At 39.8% G+C, this 18,723-nt stretch overlaps 1 protein-coding gene across 6 annotated transcripts in view; it reads right to left on the minus strand.

The window, feature by feature from the left end:
- The window catches only part of THADA (THADA armadillo repeat containing), a 170,965-nt gene that overhangs the window by 19,751 nt on the left and 132,491 nt on the right, over positions 1-18,723 (minus strand). For 5 of the 6 annotated variants that reach the window (XM_066993773.1, XM_048057630.2, XM_066993774.1 and 2 more), the window contains 5 exons: positions 17,320-17,726; positions 16,877-16,998; positions 14,976-15,048; positions 12,301-12,445; positions 9,284-9,415 (listed from right to left, as the gene is read on the minus strand). In XM_066993773.1, coding sequence (XP_066849874.1) covers positions 9,284-9,415; positions 12,301-12,445; positions 14,976-15,048; positions 16,877-16,998; positions 17,320-17,726 — 879 coding nt within the window. Of the gene's footprint in view, positions 1-9,283; positions 9,416-12,300; positions 12,446-14,975; positions 15,049-16,876; positions 16,999-17,319; positions 17,727-18,723 lie in introns of those variants that run through there. The other variant, XM_048057633.2, reaches the window with a different exon arrangement.

The raw sequence follows: 18,723 nt of genomic DNA on the forward strand, positions 1-18,723 counted from the left end.
TCTCCTGCACTGTCAGCTCATTTACAGAAAGCATGAATTTACTTTGTTCAGAAGAATGTGATCAGTCCTTAAATTTTTGTTTACTACTGGAGAGGCAGATTTTGCCTAGTTTAGTGGCCTGGCTTGCAAAACCTTTTTCAATAAATACAATTATCACTGCTACTTGTTTTTTCTACAATTGGTCACAGAGTAAAAAGCAAGCCAATAAAACACACGTGTTTTTTTTTTTTTCTTTTCCTTTTTTTTTTTTTTTTTGGAAGACTAAGATACTATAGATCTCTCTCAGAAATAAAGTGCAGTGCTGTCAAGGCGGAAGATCAATACTGGTGCTATTTTCCTTCTATCAAGAGGGCCCATGCCTATTAACAGGGACAACACTTTTACAGAAAGCATCAGAAAACCTGGTTTCATAGTCCTATGAAGTTTCATAAACAGCTGCGGAAGGATGTGAATTCTCTCTGGCTTCAAGTAAATGGCTCTACATTAATATTTTAGTCAGGCAAAGACTCCAAGTTTATTAGGTAAGGTGGGGATCATAAACAGCCTCCCTCTATTCTGTTTTTGTAAGTAAAGAAAAAAACTGGCATCAGGGAAAAAAAAAAGCACAGGGAAACAACACATTCGGCGATGGGTCCCTAAGCCCAAAGGCAACTTCCAAAGATTTTTCTGAACAAACTATTTAAGCCCATTTTCTATCTTTTCCAGCCTATTTTTCTTCCGTATCTCGGGAAAATATCTAAAAAATATTCAAGAGTCACCACTGAAACAGGAAACAATCATACTGTAAATACAATCTGAAAGACCACAATTACTTCCCTATCAGATTTTCCAAAAGTTTTCATAAAAATATGAGATATGTTTCAGGTCTAAAACTAGAACTTCAGCTGTAAAAGAAATGTTAGAGATGCTGAATATACATATCAACATAAAAAGATGGTACAATTAGACTACAGGTCAAATCTGCTTCTGGAACAGCACCAAATTTGTTGTAGCACAGAGACCAGATTCATTTACACTTCTAGACCTCAATTCTTTCATCCTTGCAACTGACCTGTAATTGTGCCCATCCTAGAACTATTACAGGAGATGTGAAAAACACCAAATTATAGCTTCTAGCCACAGTAATATTTCATAATCTCTACCACGTGTCATTTTGCTTTCTGGAACAATTTTCTTAAATGTAAGGTCATTCATAGTCATGTCGTCAGGTAGTCACCGACTAGCACAGATAGTTACCGTCTACTCAGTTTGCCAGGATTTAAATGGTCCTGCATAAATCCTACACCGTGCATGCACATAAAGAAGCACTCATCTCTAAAAGCATGGAAGAGGAAAAAAATAGAAACGGCTAGAGGTATTGTCCCTTAAGTAGAAGGCTGAACATTCAACATTTTAAGAAGCACGTTGTCCTCTGTGAACCCTACTCTACTTACGATCCTACAGTTACCGACAGCGTAAGTACATTATCTGTGATGTTGCCTTACATGGCCTACGGTACTTTTCAGTAACATCTAGTGCACTTCAGAGTGCAGAGTGTTCCCGTTGTTCCCAGCAGCGCCCCCTCCACCTCCCTCGCTGGAACCCCTTTCAGTGCATTCCAGGAACACGCACACAGCTGTGACCTTTCCTCCCGTCCTCAACGCGCTTTATCTAACATAACCAAAGAGCTTTCACCTCCTTACAGTGTCTCTGAATACAGTCCTACACCGTGTTTGATTATAATACTGCAAACCGTTGCCAGTATTTTACACTTTGCCACTGAGGTTGCAAGAAGAACACAGCAACATCCTTTTAATATAGGATATTACACGGTCTCCATGCACAACCTTTTTAAAATAAACGTCTGTGCAAAATCATCTTGTTCTGCAACAGGAGCAGCTCTGCTTTGCTGTGAGGTTTTTCTGCTTTTGGTTGTTTCTAGTTTTTATCATGACCTCTTCTGCTTCTGCCTGGGTGGGTCTTGTCTATGTCCCTTTTCTGCTCTCCACTACTTTAAGGCCATTTGGATAAATGCCTCCTCCCGTTTAATCCCAACATTTGGCTCAAACAATTCCTCTTTTATAGCAGGTTTAGAAATCCAGTTCTTTCTGGTGAGTTGTGCATCTGGTTACCAGAATGCAGGTATGAAGACTGACAAAGCAAAATAAGTACTGGAGCTGATCCCAGAAAAAAATTGCATTAACCTTCTTTCCACTTATCTCCAATACCAGGAACGTGCCATCTTCTGGCTACCATGATGAGCAGCTTTCTTTCAATAACCAACACAATGCTCTGAGAACTTGTGGACAGTTCCGAAGAGCCCTGCTACACATCACAAGATCTGAGGAGATCTTTCTAACCAACAGACTCCAAAATTATAAAAGACTATCAAGGTAGCTTAAGAAGCACAGATGTTAGTAAGAACTCTGTAAATGAGCTTTCCAATTTGCCGTTTTTTTTTTTTTCCTACCCAGGGCAGTTGGAAGGTCTTGAAATTGATTCAATTGTGGGAAGCTCTTAACTTTTCACACGATAGCACTCAGTATCATGTACCTAGAATGAAAATGTTCAATCTTCTGCATGCAGCACTAAAAATCTCCATTTTGGGGTTAGCTAGTGAAAGAACTCCAGGCAGTTTCAGCACTGCACACTCTACAGCCAAGTTCTGTGTTTTTTTAACCCCTCCATCAATCTCTGAAGAATCTAAACAGAGAAAAAAATGCACAAGTTTTACTTAAACCAAGAAGAGGAAATCTATCGCCTGTGATCCTGCCACAGACTCCAGCTAACACATCCTCAAAACAGTGCATGCATGCAGTTCCCTAGTTTACGTTCAGGTAATTACCATGTATTTCGTAAAGCCAGGCAGCTGCCAGAACTGGTTTTAAGAGATGCAATTAAAGGAGTTGTTTGAGGCCTCAGCTTACAAAGAGGTCTATTAGCCTAACCTGAACATCAGGACAAGTCATCGAGTGCATGAGAAAAGTTGAACCCTATACATTAATCTTTGTCCAGGATCAGAGTAACCCGACTCGTTTTATTCACCACACTCCTCCCGTTCATCTCTCTAGAAAGCCACGCCAGCACCAAAGTAGAGCAAAAGCAGTGGATCTGTCCCCAGGTTTGGCAGGAGGATGAACACGTTGGTTATACGGAACAGAGTTCTGAACATCTCGTCAGTCCCTCTCCTTTACCTGCCTCACCAGGAGAGAGCGATGTAGGGACTTACAGCTTGTGTAGCGCACGTGGTGGTGCACGGCTTCCAACCCCCAGCTCCTTGCCAACTCCATTCCCCCCTCAAGGACTCGGCACTGTGTAAGTAACAGTTAAGTCTGGGGAGGAGGAAAGGGTTAACTCGATGTTGTGGTGAATTCAAGCTTTAAGAAATCTGTTTAACACGTTCACCGAAAGGTAAACATGTGGAAGAAAAGCTCCTTTTGCTAGGGCCAAGGTTTCTAGGTACTTTAAGGAATAGTCTGAAAACACTCGGTTTCAAATGCCAACAAGGACCTGAGGCAGTAATCAAAGTAAAATGCATTTCTTTACTGTTTCCTGTGTCATATGTGGGATACTCTTATCATGCATCTGAACACCACCACCAACGCTGGTATTTTGAGCATTGACTTTTGCCCAGCATTTACGCTTAGCCGTTTCACTAGCAACTAGAGCAGATTTCATCCGAGTCCCTTGTCCTGGAATACTTCATGGATTGGTCATAAAGGACCTTTGGGGTACACGTTTTGAGATCATGCCAGTCATCCACGATTTGCTGATATCACCTGTGGTGTTGATGATGAATGCCAGACCATTGCGTTACGTTAATATCACACAGCCTGAGTTATCTCTTATCTTCTGAGTGATTTATGAGATCTTGTTAGGGCACATACGTTTGAGAACTTCTGCACAGCTTTTTTTAGAAAATAGTATCAAAGAACATAAATCTAAGCAAGATTTCTTCTCTTTCACATGTTAATACGGTTTGATCTTCTCTTAACTTCTCCTTTCCTACCTCTGCTAAAGGCTTATTTACACACCCCACCTCCAAAAAGATAACTAAATAGGCCTTTCCGCACACGGCTGCATGATAGAGACCCCTACGCTACAGTAAAAAAGTTTATATTTGAATTTACCATCTATACTCGTGTGAGGGGAAAAAGGCATAAGAAATGAACTGCTTTGCTTTTCTTCCTGTCACTGAGACAGCGTGATGCACAAATAGAGAGCTTTTATTCAGCCAAATGCTAAAGCCTAGCAAAGAATTCAAAGTTACCTTGCAAATGCTTCCTTCTTTAATCTAATTAAATGATTCCCCTCCTGCCCCCAGCAGCACATTTTAACTTCTCCCTTTGCACACATTTACACTCTTTAGTCAATAAGCAAAATAAAAGTTACTGAAAGGCAGGTCTGCATGCATTTAGTCTGACACAGTAAGAGGTGGCTGAGATACTGGAGGCCACTAAACCACTGGTCAATACCCAATTTCCACAAAACCTCAACCAAATCTGCTACGCAGACCTGTGCCGCCCCTTCCCCAACAGCACGTTTGTCCTCCTCCCTATTTTACTGAAGGTTAAAAGTCAAATATATCAGGAAGGGAACACCCTGGAAGAGAAGAAGAGAGAGATTTGCATTGCCTTTCTTGGAGAAATTCCTGACCCAAGAGTACAAGTATCCTCTACTGTATGTGGAATGGGAACAGAAGGATCAGGATCGATGTACCTGAATTTTTGTTCAGTGAGTTTATCAGCAATATGTTCAAAAGTGACTATGTCATCTGTAGCTCCAATCCTATCCTCAGAATCATGCAAGAAGCAAGGGAAATATTAATAACAACACTGGACTGACTTTCTAAGATGCTTGTGTGTGCAGTGACTGTGCTGCTCGGGGTGGGCCCGGTTACCTCCTGTGTGCTGTGCGAAGCTCTGCCGCAGCTACGCAGCCGCCAGCGAGCAAACTTGTCCTCTGTCCTGTACTGCTCTGCCACACTCACAGAATCATCTAGGTTGGAAGAGGCCTCCCAGATCACCTAGTCCAACCTCTGACCAACTAAATACCGGAAGAGGTTCCCCAAGGCCTAAATCACATTCAAAAGGACTTTTAGGCTCCTATGTCATTCAGGCACATTTAAAGATTTATTCAGCTCTGTGAGTCTAATTGTTCACCTTCACTTTTAAAATTGTCAGAGCTGAATCAAACCAGCTAAATTGGTGCGAATGCTGACAACACTAAAAATGCTCTTAAACCAATTGGTAATTTAGCAAGAGAAAGATTAATCTAAATGTATTTGGTTTTTAGAATTGCATTGGCTTAGCTATAATGGTAAATGGTTTATCTAAACTTTTCTAATACCAACAAGCTTTCTAATGCTGACAATTTTACTTTAGGTAGTACTTCTCTAGATAAAAAACCCATAGAGGAAAATGACAACAATGAATATAACTTTCCTTCTTGCAATTGAATTGGTCAGGATATTCAGCAAAGCACTCATCAGTAGAGAAGTAAACTCCTTCCATGTGACTTAAATAATCTGCTTTCTTGTAAGGAGTAACCCTCTTGGATAAGCAACACTGCTGTGAATAGGTCTAGACTTTACACAGCCATGGGTCACTAATTTAATTAGATTTCAAAGCAGCTATTCTACATTTACACTGAATACAATACTTCCTGTACCCTCCCTCATACTAAAGGAATAAAACAATCCCCCAGAAGTTTACACCTCAACGCATGAGGAAACAACAACAAAGTGTACATGCAATACCTCTAGTTACAGATCAGGTTTATATTGTCCAAGTTATCAGTAAAACCTTAACTACCTATTAAGCTGTTATTTTTAGCAAGCAAAACAAAAGGTTTTCTCCTTTCTAGTGAGATAGGATTCTGTTTGACCCGCTCTGTTCCAAAAACGACTGCAGCCAGCCAACCTCAGTAACCCCTGCCCCCCCCATAATTACAAGTTTTCACTTATATTACAAAATTAAATCAAGTTCTTCTGTATGAATAACATAAATAAAAATGAACTTTACCAGTATCAGGGGAAGTCATTGTCTTCGATAAAAAAAAACAAAAAAAAACCACATGTTTTGCAGGAGGTTTTGAGGGAGAGAAGGGCAGAGCATAGGAGCCCTGCTGTGTGTCAGTGTTTGGTCTTCTGAGCTTTTTCTGCTTTCGGCTGAAAATGGGGGCTGTAATTTTGACAGAGTTCTTTTATCACACTTGTTACCCTGGGTTTCAGACTCTGCAAGGTTACTGCTCTCATCATTTGACTGATCCAAAGCTGCATGGATTAGTTACTCAAGGAATTTTTTTTTTTTTCCCCTCTCACTAAAAGCCATGAGGGAATAACAAGAAACTAAGTTCATATTCCCTCCCAGGAGCTCACGTAACACTTCAAAGAATTACACAAGATAGGAGCAGTTACAGGAAGTGAAACCACTCTAATAGAAAGGACCAATTGCCTCCAGTTTCACCACCTATAAATGACCTGAAAATACTTATTACATGACACAGTCACGTTGCTACACGTGTGCTGTAATTCAGGAACATGCATGCAAGGGAAAAATATCCTGTAACAGTTATGTTAACAATCTATGCAAATAAGCTGGAAGTTTATTACAATTAACAGAAGTCCAGCTTCAAACACCTTACCCTCCTGAAGCAGAATACAAATTCAGACTCGCTCCAGCTGTAGCGTACAAGTACGTGCTCTCTCATGCTGTGTTTTGCCACAGGAAAAGCAGATGCCATGTTGTATCAGTTATCAATTACGTAGCCTTAATCAGAGTTATCAGGCCATAATCAGAGGTTCCTTTGGATCTCAGACATAAATCCAAAACTTAAGGTGTTCATTCCCTAAGCTGCCAATTCAGTCCGTCTATAGACAGCTACAGCCTACTGCTTTATGTGCTGTATACATCGGTAAGAGTTTTGTGAAGAGCAGATATAACGAGGCTAGTGCCAACGTTTCTGGCAAATCCAACGCTTGGATTTTGTGAGCAGCATTCCCACTTCGTGTGCAGCAAATTAACAACAGTAAAAGGTCACAAAAACCACTTTCTGCAATGCAGTATTTCTGGAACTATAAAGTCTACTAGGGCATAAAAATGTCTGATGAACAGAAAAACTTGAAATTATAATAGACTGCTTGCTCTCTCGTGTTAACTAGTGCTAATGGCGATAAAACAATTACAGAGTGTATGGAAAAGTCATTCTAGTCATCCACTTCTCATCTTCATCTCCGGAGTCATCTTGAATTCTGATCTCATGATAATACCACTGGGCCACAATACGTATTTATCACTGTATAATGGAAATGAAAAGTCAGTCAGTGTAAAATATCCAGCAATTTTTATCAAATTAAGGGTATAAAGAGAGCTGTTTTATGGCTTCTAGTGAATTCTGGTGTATTAGCTTAGAAATTTTAAAATCAGTGCTGTGATAAAAGAACAGACTTCCATAGAATGAAAACTGAGAAAAACATAGAGAGAGATTTGAATGTCATTTAAAAATGTCCAGGACAGAGAGCACTAGTGACTCATGAAATGTCTGCAGAAAACCCCAGACCCAAACATACTGCGTTATCTCACATGAACACGACACAAAGTGTGTAAATGAAAGCAACAAACAACGTTTGAAGGTAATCCTCATTTTCATCTGGTTGTAAACAAAAGCCACAGTGGCAAGAAGCCTCTCCCTCCTAACCTGAAAGCTAGAAAGCAAAGCACAGAGAAATAAAAGGAGTTTAGTGAGGAAAAATGTCACAGGAAGGAACAATAATAGAAATGCTAAATGAAGGAGGAAAGAAACTTTATTATTTCTTTTCAAAAGTGGTGTACTTTGCTATTCACAACAGGTAAAAGACGTTGATTTCATTAGAAGCAGTTTAAGTGAAAGTACAGGAAGGCAAAACTAAGTATAACTAATGGGTTAACCCAAGTTTGGGGAGGGGGTCCCTATTCTAATTACGAACATTGAAAATAAAACCCAATTATGATACTAATTCCTCAGTTATGGCCACTTATGCTTAACAAATTGGTAGTATTGATATCACCTTGGTATTAATTTTTAACCTTTAACCTCTCATCCAGCTATGGGGGCGCATCCCATGGCATGCAGACACAACTAGGAAAAAGGGATGAAATACAAGAGCCAGAGAACAGCATTGCATTATCTCCAGAGAAAGTACTATCTTGAGGTATTTGAGGATGGCCCCAAAATGCCACTGTAAGGGACCTGAGACACATACACAGAGACTCTTGATACTCAACAGAGCTGTAGCAGGGACCAGATAAATTGCCAGAGCTGCGTGAGTGTGCTGGAATCACATGAGCTGTAGGAATTCAGAGGATGATGAAAGCCATCTTTAACACATCCCTCCTTTTTCCTTCTCCTACCCCACAGCACCGTGCCTGAACAGCACCAGCTCAAAATTACATCTGCCATGTGAGCGGATCCACAGCTACTTCTGTCTACAGCAGTGGAAAACAAACATTTTTACTGCCGTGGTTGTTTTAAACCACAGAGCTGCTTTATCAACAGTCTAGCAGAAGTTCACTTAGAGATGACCTACCACCTTGTACTGACTGCAGCCAAGCTGGTACAGGCATTATTGAATGGCACAGACCAAGAGGGTCCACCAGAGAGAGATCAGCTTGGAAGCAATACTCATATTTATTCACAGCACACAGAAGAATGCTTCAGCAAAGACTCTCAAAGCAAAGTACGTTAATTAGTTAAGCCTACTCAAGTTTGTGGCTATTTTAAAACTACCAGGGTTGAGTAAACTAGGGCATGCAGACAGAAGGGCCCTCGTCCTTGAAAGCACATTGTGGGTGTTCTGAGAATTGTATTTGTTGATCTGGAACTAAATGGATTTCAAGGTCTAATAACGAATCAATGAGTTGAATACTGTTTTTCCGGATTCCTCACTGTGACCAGGCTATTATAATGACCAGAGACCCAAACACTGTCTTTCATTGCGCTGTATTAGAGCAATGCTGGCATTAAAGAATTTCCAGCATTACTCCTTATGTGACAGTTGACTCATCACAGCAAGAACCATAAAGCTGAATGCTGTTGTCCTTTTTACATACCCATATAACCAATTGCAAATTACACCAAGAACAGTAAAAACAAAATAATAAGGCATAGTGGGTGTAAAATCTCAACTTACTGTTATCTTCCATGGTAGGGGTTTGAGAGATACATGGATCATTTTACAGTTAGCAAGAATTTTGTGATGAGAATTGAAATACTTTTGTCTCTCAAGTATCTAATATTATTGAAAACTGAAGAAAAGTTAACATACCTGTTCCTTTACTGCTCTTTTTTTGAGACTGTGCCACTTGTATAACCTCAGCAGCAGCATCCCTTACTACCAAATCTTCATTCTGCAGCAGGAGAATCACACATTTCCACATCGCAAGGGTATCAGAGAGACCTATAGTTATTTATGGAGAAAAAATAGAATTCCATTTCTTACAAACATTCAAATAAATTACATAATTGTGTTTCCACACTTAAACAAGACAAATTCAGCTAAACAGTGAAATGAGGGCAGGAGAAATGCACTGGCAATCCACTAGGAAGACAACTGGGAATATAACAAAAACCTTTTCTGCTTGTGTGAACTTTATCTAGGTGGTTGTCTCAGCTTGGTTTAAACAGTAGATCACTCAATTCCAGTGGTATTCCAGAGAATGGATTGCTCTAAGTTAACTTTAAGTTTTGGGTGTTCTGAACTCTCTATAGTTTCTAGAATGCGTAATTCCTGTTTGGCAAAAGATTTGCTGCTGGAGATCCATTAACACCATGTGATGATGGATTTCCTGTCTCACTCTGCCTAGAACAGAAGCTGCCAAACCAAATTTTGTTCAGATATTGCCAGCAGTGCTGGCCACAAATGCCATTACCTGCAAGAAACATCAAACGATCACACCTTGCAGGGATCTCCCTATCACCCTTTCTCCCACTTCCACCTCACCTCACCACTCACCAACATGCCCTGCCACCCTTAATGCCCTCATCTGTTGAAAGCAAGCCAGGTTTAATCCATGGGGGTAATTACCTGCACACAGCTGTAACTGATAACTGCCAAGGTGGAGGAGATCATCTTGTAAAACTCAGACAGATTCCACCTGTCACCCCAGAGGCAATGCACATCACAAGCTGTACACAGCTTACAAAACCCTTCTGTCATTTAGGGGTACCCCATGAAGGATGACCAGCTGAAGTGCAAAAGTCACCATACTCATAGGTTTGCTGGGGTATGATTAAGGTGGACTGACTTCAGCTCTCGTTGAGCATCCTGGTTAAAGGAATCCATTGGAACATCCCTTTTAGAGGCAGTCAGTTGTGAGATACTATCACTTTCTGGTGATCGCAGAGAACAACGGACTGGCTGCTTCACTGCTGTGCTGGTTTGCTTCAAGCATGTTATCAACAGGTCTATCAGAGATTTATATTACAAGGCTGGCCAGACAATTAAATCTATTGCACTGCTTGGCCAAAATGAACTGCTTGAGGCTTTACTTCACAGGCAGAAGAAGCGTTCCCGTATTTCATATAAATTGCCTATTTGGGAATAGCATGGAGTATAATAATTTCAGAAAGTAGTTGCTTTTTTATAGCACAATATGCCCAATAATGTTACGCTGGCACAGCTGGAGCAGAATAATTATCCTATTTTATATTCAATCAACAGCTTTCCGACCTAAACAAGTTGCTATCATACCTGCCAGAGGTGGAAGCCTGCTATTGCATTTTCCAGAAAGACTCTTCTGAACACTCAAGCAATGTGACGGAGAAATGGGGGAATCCAGTACATGCTGACCTGCACTGGCCCTCCTCTTATGAATGCACTTCAAGGAAGCCTTGAATGTACTTCAAGGAAGCCTATCAGGAAGACTACAGCTACAATTCATACAACTGCATTTTTCTTTAGCTTCTGCTTTCAAGAGTACGTGGTCAAACAAGCTGATGCAGAACGAGGCATAAAAATCAAATGTTTGTGTGTGCATGACCCCCTTAACAGAATGATTCTGGGTTTATATCACTGCAGCTCAAGAGCAGCTCGTGCCCTTGATTCTCGCTGCAGCACTTGACAGTTTCAGAGCTGCAAAGAAGCCCAGGCTGGCAATTCTAGGTTGTATGGAGGATTAGTTCTGCATCTTTCTTACCCAGGTCCGATTTTCAGGGCAAAAAGCCAATTTAAATGGCCATCCACTGATGCTCTGGGGGCTTTTATTTACTGGTTGGTTGGTTTGTTTCGCTTTGCAAAGACTTCAAGCATAATAAATTGCTCTCTTAAATATTATAAATACCTCTTAAAAGACATCTCAAAATAAACTGCTCACTTTTGAAAAACACCATTATCTGCAGCATAACAAATACTACCATTCTTCTTGCCTAACAAAAATTTGTATCCAGTCTATATGAGTGGACTCAAGCTACTCAAACTAGAAAGCTATAAATAGCTATCTTCAAATTATTACAGAAACCAAAAGCATTTAAAGCCTACTGTCTTGCTCAAGATGCAAAACAATTTCTTTACCATTTTGGATAAATCCTGGCCCTTTAGTCACAAAATCCCCTTACTCTGTGCTCACAAAAGACAGGGAAAAAAAAAGGGAAGGAGATGATAGGTTTTTAAATTAAAAAAAAAAAAGCAAAACCAAGAAACTCTTCTGTACAACAGACCACAGAATTTCACATAGCTTTCTCTCTCAGTCACTAATATTTTGTTGAATAAGGCTGTGAAGGGTTTTTCTTTGTTTGTTGGTTAGTAGATTGTTTAATGTTAACTTAAAAAATCGTAATACCTCTGTAGTATAATGTGATATAATTACTAATCATTCTCATAGTAGAATGTGTTGTTCCACAGTAGAATGTTTTTCTTAGACTGAAGCCTTTAATTTCAACATTCAGCCAACAGTTTTGTTGTGCTCGTGATGTTAAACTGTAAGCATGTCCACGTCACCAACAGAATATGTCAGAAAGACCTGGGTCAGAGAGCAATTGCAAGCCAGTAGATCTGTACAGAGATGTATATTGGCCTACAGACATTAGAGCACCTCATGTTCCCCTTCTGCAGAGTTACTGCAAGAAGCTCTACACGTGCTCTTTCTGCCAGAATTTAAATAAATTTATAGCTTAAATAAGTAAATAATGTTTAGTACACTGCCCCATAAAAATTTGCAGAATACCTTTTGATTGAATTGTGTGTTCTGACTGCGTGTACATATACATGTACCATAATATATTTTAAGTCATGTGATACTGGGTTTCATCTAAAAAGATCCAGAAAATTGTGTTCTAACTACTCACCAAGAATGAGCTTCTCATTGATCAGAAGGAATGGTGTTATACTTTTAAGTACCTCAGCAGCTGCTAACAGCATTTCTGTCTGTTGCTCATCTCCACAAAAAGAAATTATCTGTTGAACCCATTTTTTTAAGACCTCCTCTGAAATCTGAAAGCAGAAAACACATGGGAGAAGTATGCTGTACCATTCGGTGCTATTGGTGACCATCACATTAAACTACAAACTGCCAAAGAGATACAATCCATCAGTAAAACCCATTTTTTTCCAATGTGGTGAATCTTATGTCCATTCAAAAGTTGGTTTGCTATGTCACAAACAGTTAAGACGGAGGATTTTCCTTTAGTTGTACCCATATTCACAGGCAATTCTCTTACTCTATCCCTTTACACCAGACTCACCAATGACCACATAAGTCAAAACATGTCCTTTTGTCCTCTATTCTAAACATGAATGCTAAAGACAGATACACTGGACAGTAACAGAAAAAAAGGAATTCACAGGAGCATCCTACATGTAGACTGGTACATGCATCTGGAAAAACAGCTAACAGCATATGAACTGTAGCAAACAATCATGGTAGGAATTTTGGTAACAATACAGTGCTTGGTAAAGAGGGGAAAGCAACTGCATCTGTCTCCTCTGCAGATACTGGGGATGGACAACTGTTTTTACTGAGACTGCTGAGCTAACCTGGGCTCTGACAGCACGTGCATTCAAAACACTGAAGGAATCTTGGTTGATTGGTGGCTGAAATACAGCAAAGCTTGCTATCCTGAAAGCCGGAGAGTTACAAAAAAAGAACAGGAAAGAAAAAAACCTTCAGTTGCCACCTTGTGGAAAAAATTTAGTCCTCAGAGCCATACACTAGGAAAATGACAACTCAGGAATAATGGACCAAAGCTTTGACTCTTTTTGACGTGTAGTGATGGCTCTGAGATTTTTTTCGAAAGAAATAACATGCATTTTGCTTGCAAATTGAACTGTGCTCCCAAGACTTGTCAACTCTGATGTCCATTGGGACAACCGGGCTGTAACAGGGAAGAAGTAGTCCTCACATATGAAAAGGAGCACAAGCTCAGCTTGGAAACATTTAGGCTGTGTGCAACTGTACTTTTTTTTTCCCTTTTCTATTTTTTTTTTTTACTAAAGGAAGTGAAAAAATGAAGCAGATAAGGTACAGAAGAGAACCAATGTCAAGGTGAGCCGAGTTAAAGTGCACAGAAGTGCAGGAGGACTCATCGAGGGGCAAATGAAACCTTGCTCGTGCTCTGCCTCACTGGGAGTGGCTCGTGCCTGTGTACCAGTGCTGCACGCAGGGACGGAGCCTGAGCATTTCCTACAGAGTTTGTAATGGGCTAAACAAAATAATCTCCTCAAAGATCACAATTACTCAAATTTTGAATGGACACATGCATTATCTCAAGCAACCCCTCCTACAGATGCACAAACTGAATGCAAGCCCAAAGAAACTTAGATGTAAAACTCCTGGTGTACCTGATCTTTTATAAAGCAGAAAGCACTCTCCATACAGATGTCTTAGGTCTCCCATGATTTACAGGCTTATTAGAAGGAGTTGTGTTAGCGTCACTACAGTTCAGAGCGTGCCAGCATTTTTCACTAATTCCTCTTCATAAATTATCAGAAAACTGCACAGCAACATTATGTTCCAAGTCTATTTGTGAACCCAAATTTACATGGTTGTTTTATTGTTTATAACTTGAAGTCCGTGCATTTTGCCTTTCTTAAACAAAAAGAATTAACAACATAAGTCATTTTAATTTTCCCACTTCTTGTGTGCAATTCTGTGGCTTTTTTTAATGAGACAGAAGTTTATGTAACATACAATGTGAATCAATTCTGCTGTGTATTTTATAAAAAACAACAGCTATAAGGAAAAAATTAAGTTTCCATAAAGTGTGTTTTGTATCTTTGAAAATGTGAAAAAATAAAAATGGCCTAGTATTAAAAGCTGCATCAGCACTGCTCTATGCATATATATGTGATATCACAGACTGACAACTTAAAATCTAAAGAAACGTAAGGCAGTAATTTGTGTTGCTATCAATCGAAATCAAATAGTCCATAAAAACAGCAACAGAGAACACAGCATCTTGAATTTTACAAGGCTTCTTATATTTATTCTAGTGTTCAGAAAACAATTTTTAAGAGGAAATTCAGTGAGAAACTCTACGCAGACAGCGGGCTGCAGTGCTCGGAAAGCAGTGCCTCCACGTTGAGACTTGGCAAGGCCAGATCAGCCTCAACACCACCGCACCTTCTGGCCTCCCCAAGAGGCCGTCCTGCTGCCTCCCCTGCCACCAGGAACCACAACACAGCCGCACTTTAGGATACGGATGGTTCAATACAGGGTGTTAACCAGTTGGCATTTTTCTTTCCACGTTATAGTGACTACTTCGGATGGTCTCAGAAGTTGAAATTAATCCGTTATTTATGTATTTTAGCTTGGAATTACTTTCAAAGGGAAATACTGAGGCGCTGCTGGTGGAGGTTTCACTTCCGAATGCAGTGCTTAGTTCAGAGGGGAATACGTAATGGCAGAAAAACACATGCTTGGGGCATGACACAGGAAAACACAAGCTTGGGGCTTCTATCCAAAAGGAGCCACGTTACTTCTACCATCAAAAACTCCAGAATTAAGCTGCTTGTTTTCCCTTACCTGCTGATGATTCTGTAGAAGATGCATAACCAACTTTGAGGCAAATTTGAGAGCTATGCTTTGAATTTCAGCACTGAGAAAAAAAAGGTAAAGAACATATCAAAATAAAGCAGTTACTTCTGCCATCATTTCACCTCTAGAAGAAAATCAGCTAGCTCTTAATTGTTCCTGACTGTCACCAATGCATATCTTGCAAGCTGAGCGCTCAGAGCTTTACATTACATATCGTGACATTAGTTAAAATTTCAGTTAATATGCAAAATAAATAGGCTCTTTCTTCACCTCTTCACCTTCTTTTTTCTTTCCTATCTACATACTTCCTGTAGAAAAATACATTTGAAAATGGAACCTGAGTCAAACAAACCAGACATTATTTGCAATGATAAACAAAAGCATTTCTTCAAGCTGGCATTACTTTTCTCTCTCTTCTACAACTGCTAGGAAATATGAGAGAGAAGAAATCTCTCTTCTGCAACTGCTAGGAAAGTCAGTAGTGCACAATACACCAACTGCTGACTCCTGAGCCTCGGTACTGCTCAAAGGGTCTCAGGAGATGGTGCTTGGCACCATGGCTTCTGAAGGGGTTGGTCTCTTGGCAGAGAATGGCAACACCTGAGCAATAAGGTCTGCTATTTCAATGACTTCCCTCTTCAACAGCACCAGTCAGTGTTATTTTACCAAGTGTATCTTATTTCATTCCAGAAATAAACACACTACATCATCATTTAAACTTGACAAATTTAGTGCAAATCAACCACAGATGTGCACAGCTATCTAATGCCGTCCTACACTAAACCCTAAATATTATACATTGGTAACATGGTGGCATGATGTTTATATGATTTCCAAAAGAGGCAACCACTACTAGAAACAGGACAGTCTTGCCCTCAGAGCCTGGACATTTTTCACCCTCTTTGTCCATTCTTTTATGAACAGACAGACACGGCCGCTAATTCAGTGTGAACTACAAACTGGCACTTACTGCTGATTTTGCAGACCCAGTCTCATTAGGGATTGCTGTTTCAATAACTATATACTGATGGAGGAGAGCACACAGTAGACAGACAGTTTGGTTTCTCTGTATGCACATTCAAAGAGGTGCTATACACTTGAACCTAAGCTTAGACTATCAATTTCTCCCAATATATACTGCAGGTTAGGAAGCCCGAGCAGGAGTAGCCAGCCCTGTCCAGTTAGACTTCAGGACAGTGTGTGTACCAGATCTGAAGGTACAGCTTAAGTCTCAATTTTCTTCTCATGTGCATTCAAAACTTTACACTTGCATCCAGATAATGTGAAAAAATGAGTAACATCAGCACTGGGGATATGCATCCAGTCTACAGGATGGAATAGATTTAAGCATGGCTGGACAGCCCACAATGCACAAGAAACAGAACCCAAATTCAAATAATCTTGTGAGGACTAGTTAGGCCTAGGTTTTTATTTTTAAGGTTAACTGTTTTTGCTAATCCAACAAGGGAAATCATGTCTGTCACTTTCTACAGACCTTCCACAGAAAACCAGAATAGAATGGATGGCAGATGCAGAGCGATTTAGTGTATGTTTGGATCCTCACCTCTGTGCATTGTGGTATTTCCTGATTGCCATTTGGAAGAGCTATAGTCACTGGCTATCATCTGATAGTTGCAGTAACTTATTATTCATGAACTGTATTGCTGGACATTTATTGGGGGCTTGCCAGTATGACTTGAGGGCCATTTTAACAATTCAGATCCACGTCTAACTTCTCCAAAAAATCTCGTCAAAAGATACCTTTTTTCAAAATAAGCCACGCTTATATGAACTTTTAATCAATGTACAGCCCAAAAATCTGATAAATTGACACTTGAATATCCAAGGTTTTTCAAAAACAAGTATCTAATATTCATGGCAGACCATACCTGTTGGAGATATCTACAATGTTTAAACTCCAGGTTAAGAGCTCATTTGGATTCATTTTTATAGAGCATTCAGTCTTTGGAAGAACTTTTCTGAGATCCATCATGTAAAGAATTTCCAGCACCTGCACACACAATTCACAAAGAATTTACAAACAATCTCAATGCGAACGTGTACATGTGAGACTACTAAATCACCGACTCAAGACCCACTCTAAGGTTCTCCCCTGATAGCATTAAAAAAGCAAAGAAGTTCTTGCCTTTACAAAGGAACATGATACAGAATTATAACAAAGATCTATTCAATGGTAAAACAAACAAACAAACAAAAAAACCTACTCATACAGTATTTAAAAACATCATGTATGTTTGAAATATACTAGTAAAAATTAAGAATATCATTTAGTGAAAACATACCAAACATCAATAAGGTAGCACTCTCCTACCTTGTAAAAACACTCGAGATTCTTTTCCTTCAGAGCCATTGTGAGAAGAATGCCTTCCAAGTCAACAAGCAAACACAATACACCTTCTTCTGCAATTTGTTTGGCATTTGCTTGTTTCAGCCAGAGCAATACTGCTTCCAATGCAAGGAGACGTACTTCATGAAACTCACTATGAAGGAGATGAACTATTGACAATGGTGGCTTTGCTATTTTCTTCGCAACAGGTGAACTGCTGCTCCGGATGTCAGCACCTGTCGTCACCGACAGCACGGATATCACAAGTTTGGTGATGCTTTGGAGATACTGTGTCAGTCCAGGTACTGCAGATGAGTAGGGAACTCCTGTCAGCAGTTCAGAATCTGAGATAACTCTGTTCATCTCTTCCCAAAACTCAAGCAGCTGCATTCCTGAAATGAGAGTAAAACTAAGTAAAGTGACAAATCCATGATGTTACAATCTGCTGCAGGCAACAAAGGGATTCTGAAGCTGAAAAACTTCAGCTATGCAAAAAGGCCTCTCAAGGTAAATTCAGGAATAAAATGAAAACATAGATTCTCATTTTATCCTAATTTTGAATTATGAAACAGCTTTCCTAAATATCATGTCTATTCACATTTAAACGCAAATAAATGGGGCAGAAACTTTTCTGAAAACTAGAAATTGTTCAACATGTGGCGAGAGCTTCAGACAACTTAAGACTGCTACAAAACTTTGTACATTACTTTTTATCCAGTTATAACTGTTTGATAAGTATTTTCTTAAATCAAGTTGATAACAACAGTCTTGCAACTTGTATATGTTTTGCACTGTCACTGTAAAAAGTGATTAATGTACACATATTTAAATACAGATAAGAAAAATGTAGGTAGTTTGAAAAGTCAAAAAGGACCAATACAAACATACAATCATATCACCCTCGACAGAGCAGCTCTAAAATCAGAGACCAGCTCAGCAAAGAGCTCTCTGTCAGCCTACCCAGCTGCAAGTGAAGTCAGGAGTAACAAGCACACAGCCACTGTGGTAATTCTGGAAGTCCCACCCTTTGCAGAGATTCAGTCAGAAAAGGATACCATTAAGAAGATGCCCTTTCTACATAAATAGACCTGTCTTGTCTGTACCAATCTAAAGAATTTACAGATTAAAAAAACCAAGAACCAAAAAACACCACTATCCTATGCCTATTAACTTTGAACAGCTACCACAGCTAAGAAAAAAAGGAGGTGCACAGTAATAATCCACCTCATGCACGGAGGCAGGAACTGCAACACTTCAGCCACTTGCACTGCTGTGACTGCCCCCCAAGTTGCACAGCACAGCCCGAGAACCAGCTTTAGGGCACCACCACCTTCTGGAGGTAACAAAAAGGTCCCTTCTGTCTGCGGTGCCACAGGGTTTCAGGCTCCA

Source organism: Anser cygnoides, chromosome 3 (genome assembly GCF_040182565.1).
Source record: "Anser cygnoides isolate HZ-2024a breed goose chromosome 3, Taihu_goose_T2T_genome, whole genome shotgun sequence".
Classification (NCBI taxonomy): Eukaryota; Metazoa; Chordata; class Aves; order Anseriformes; family Anatidae; genus Anser; species Anser cygnoides.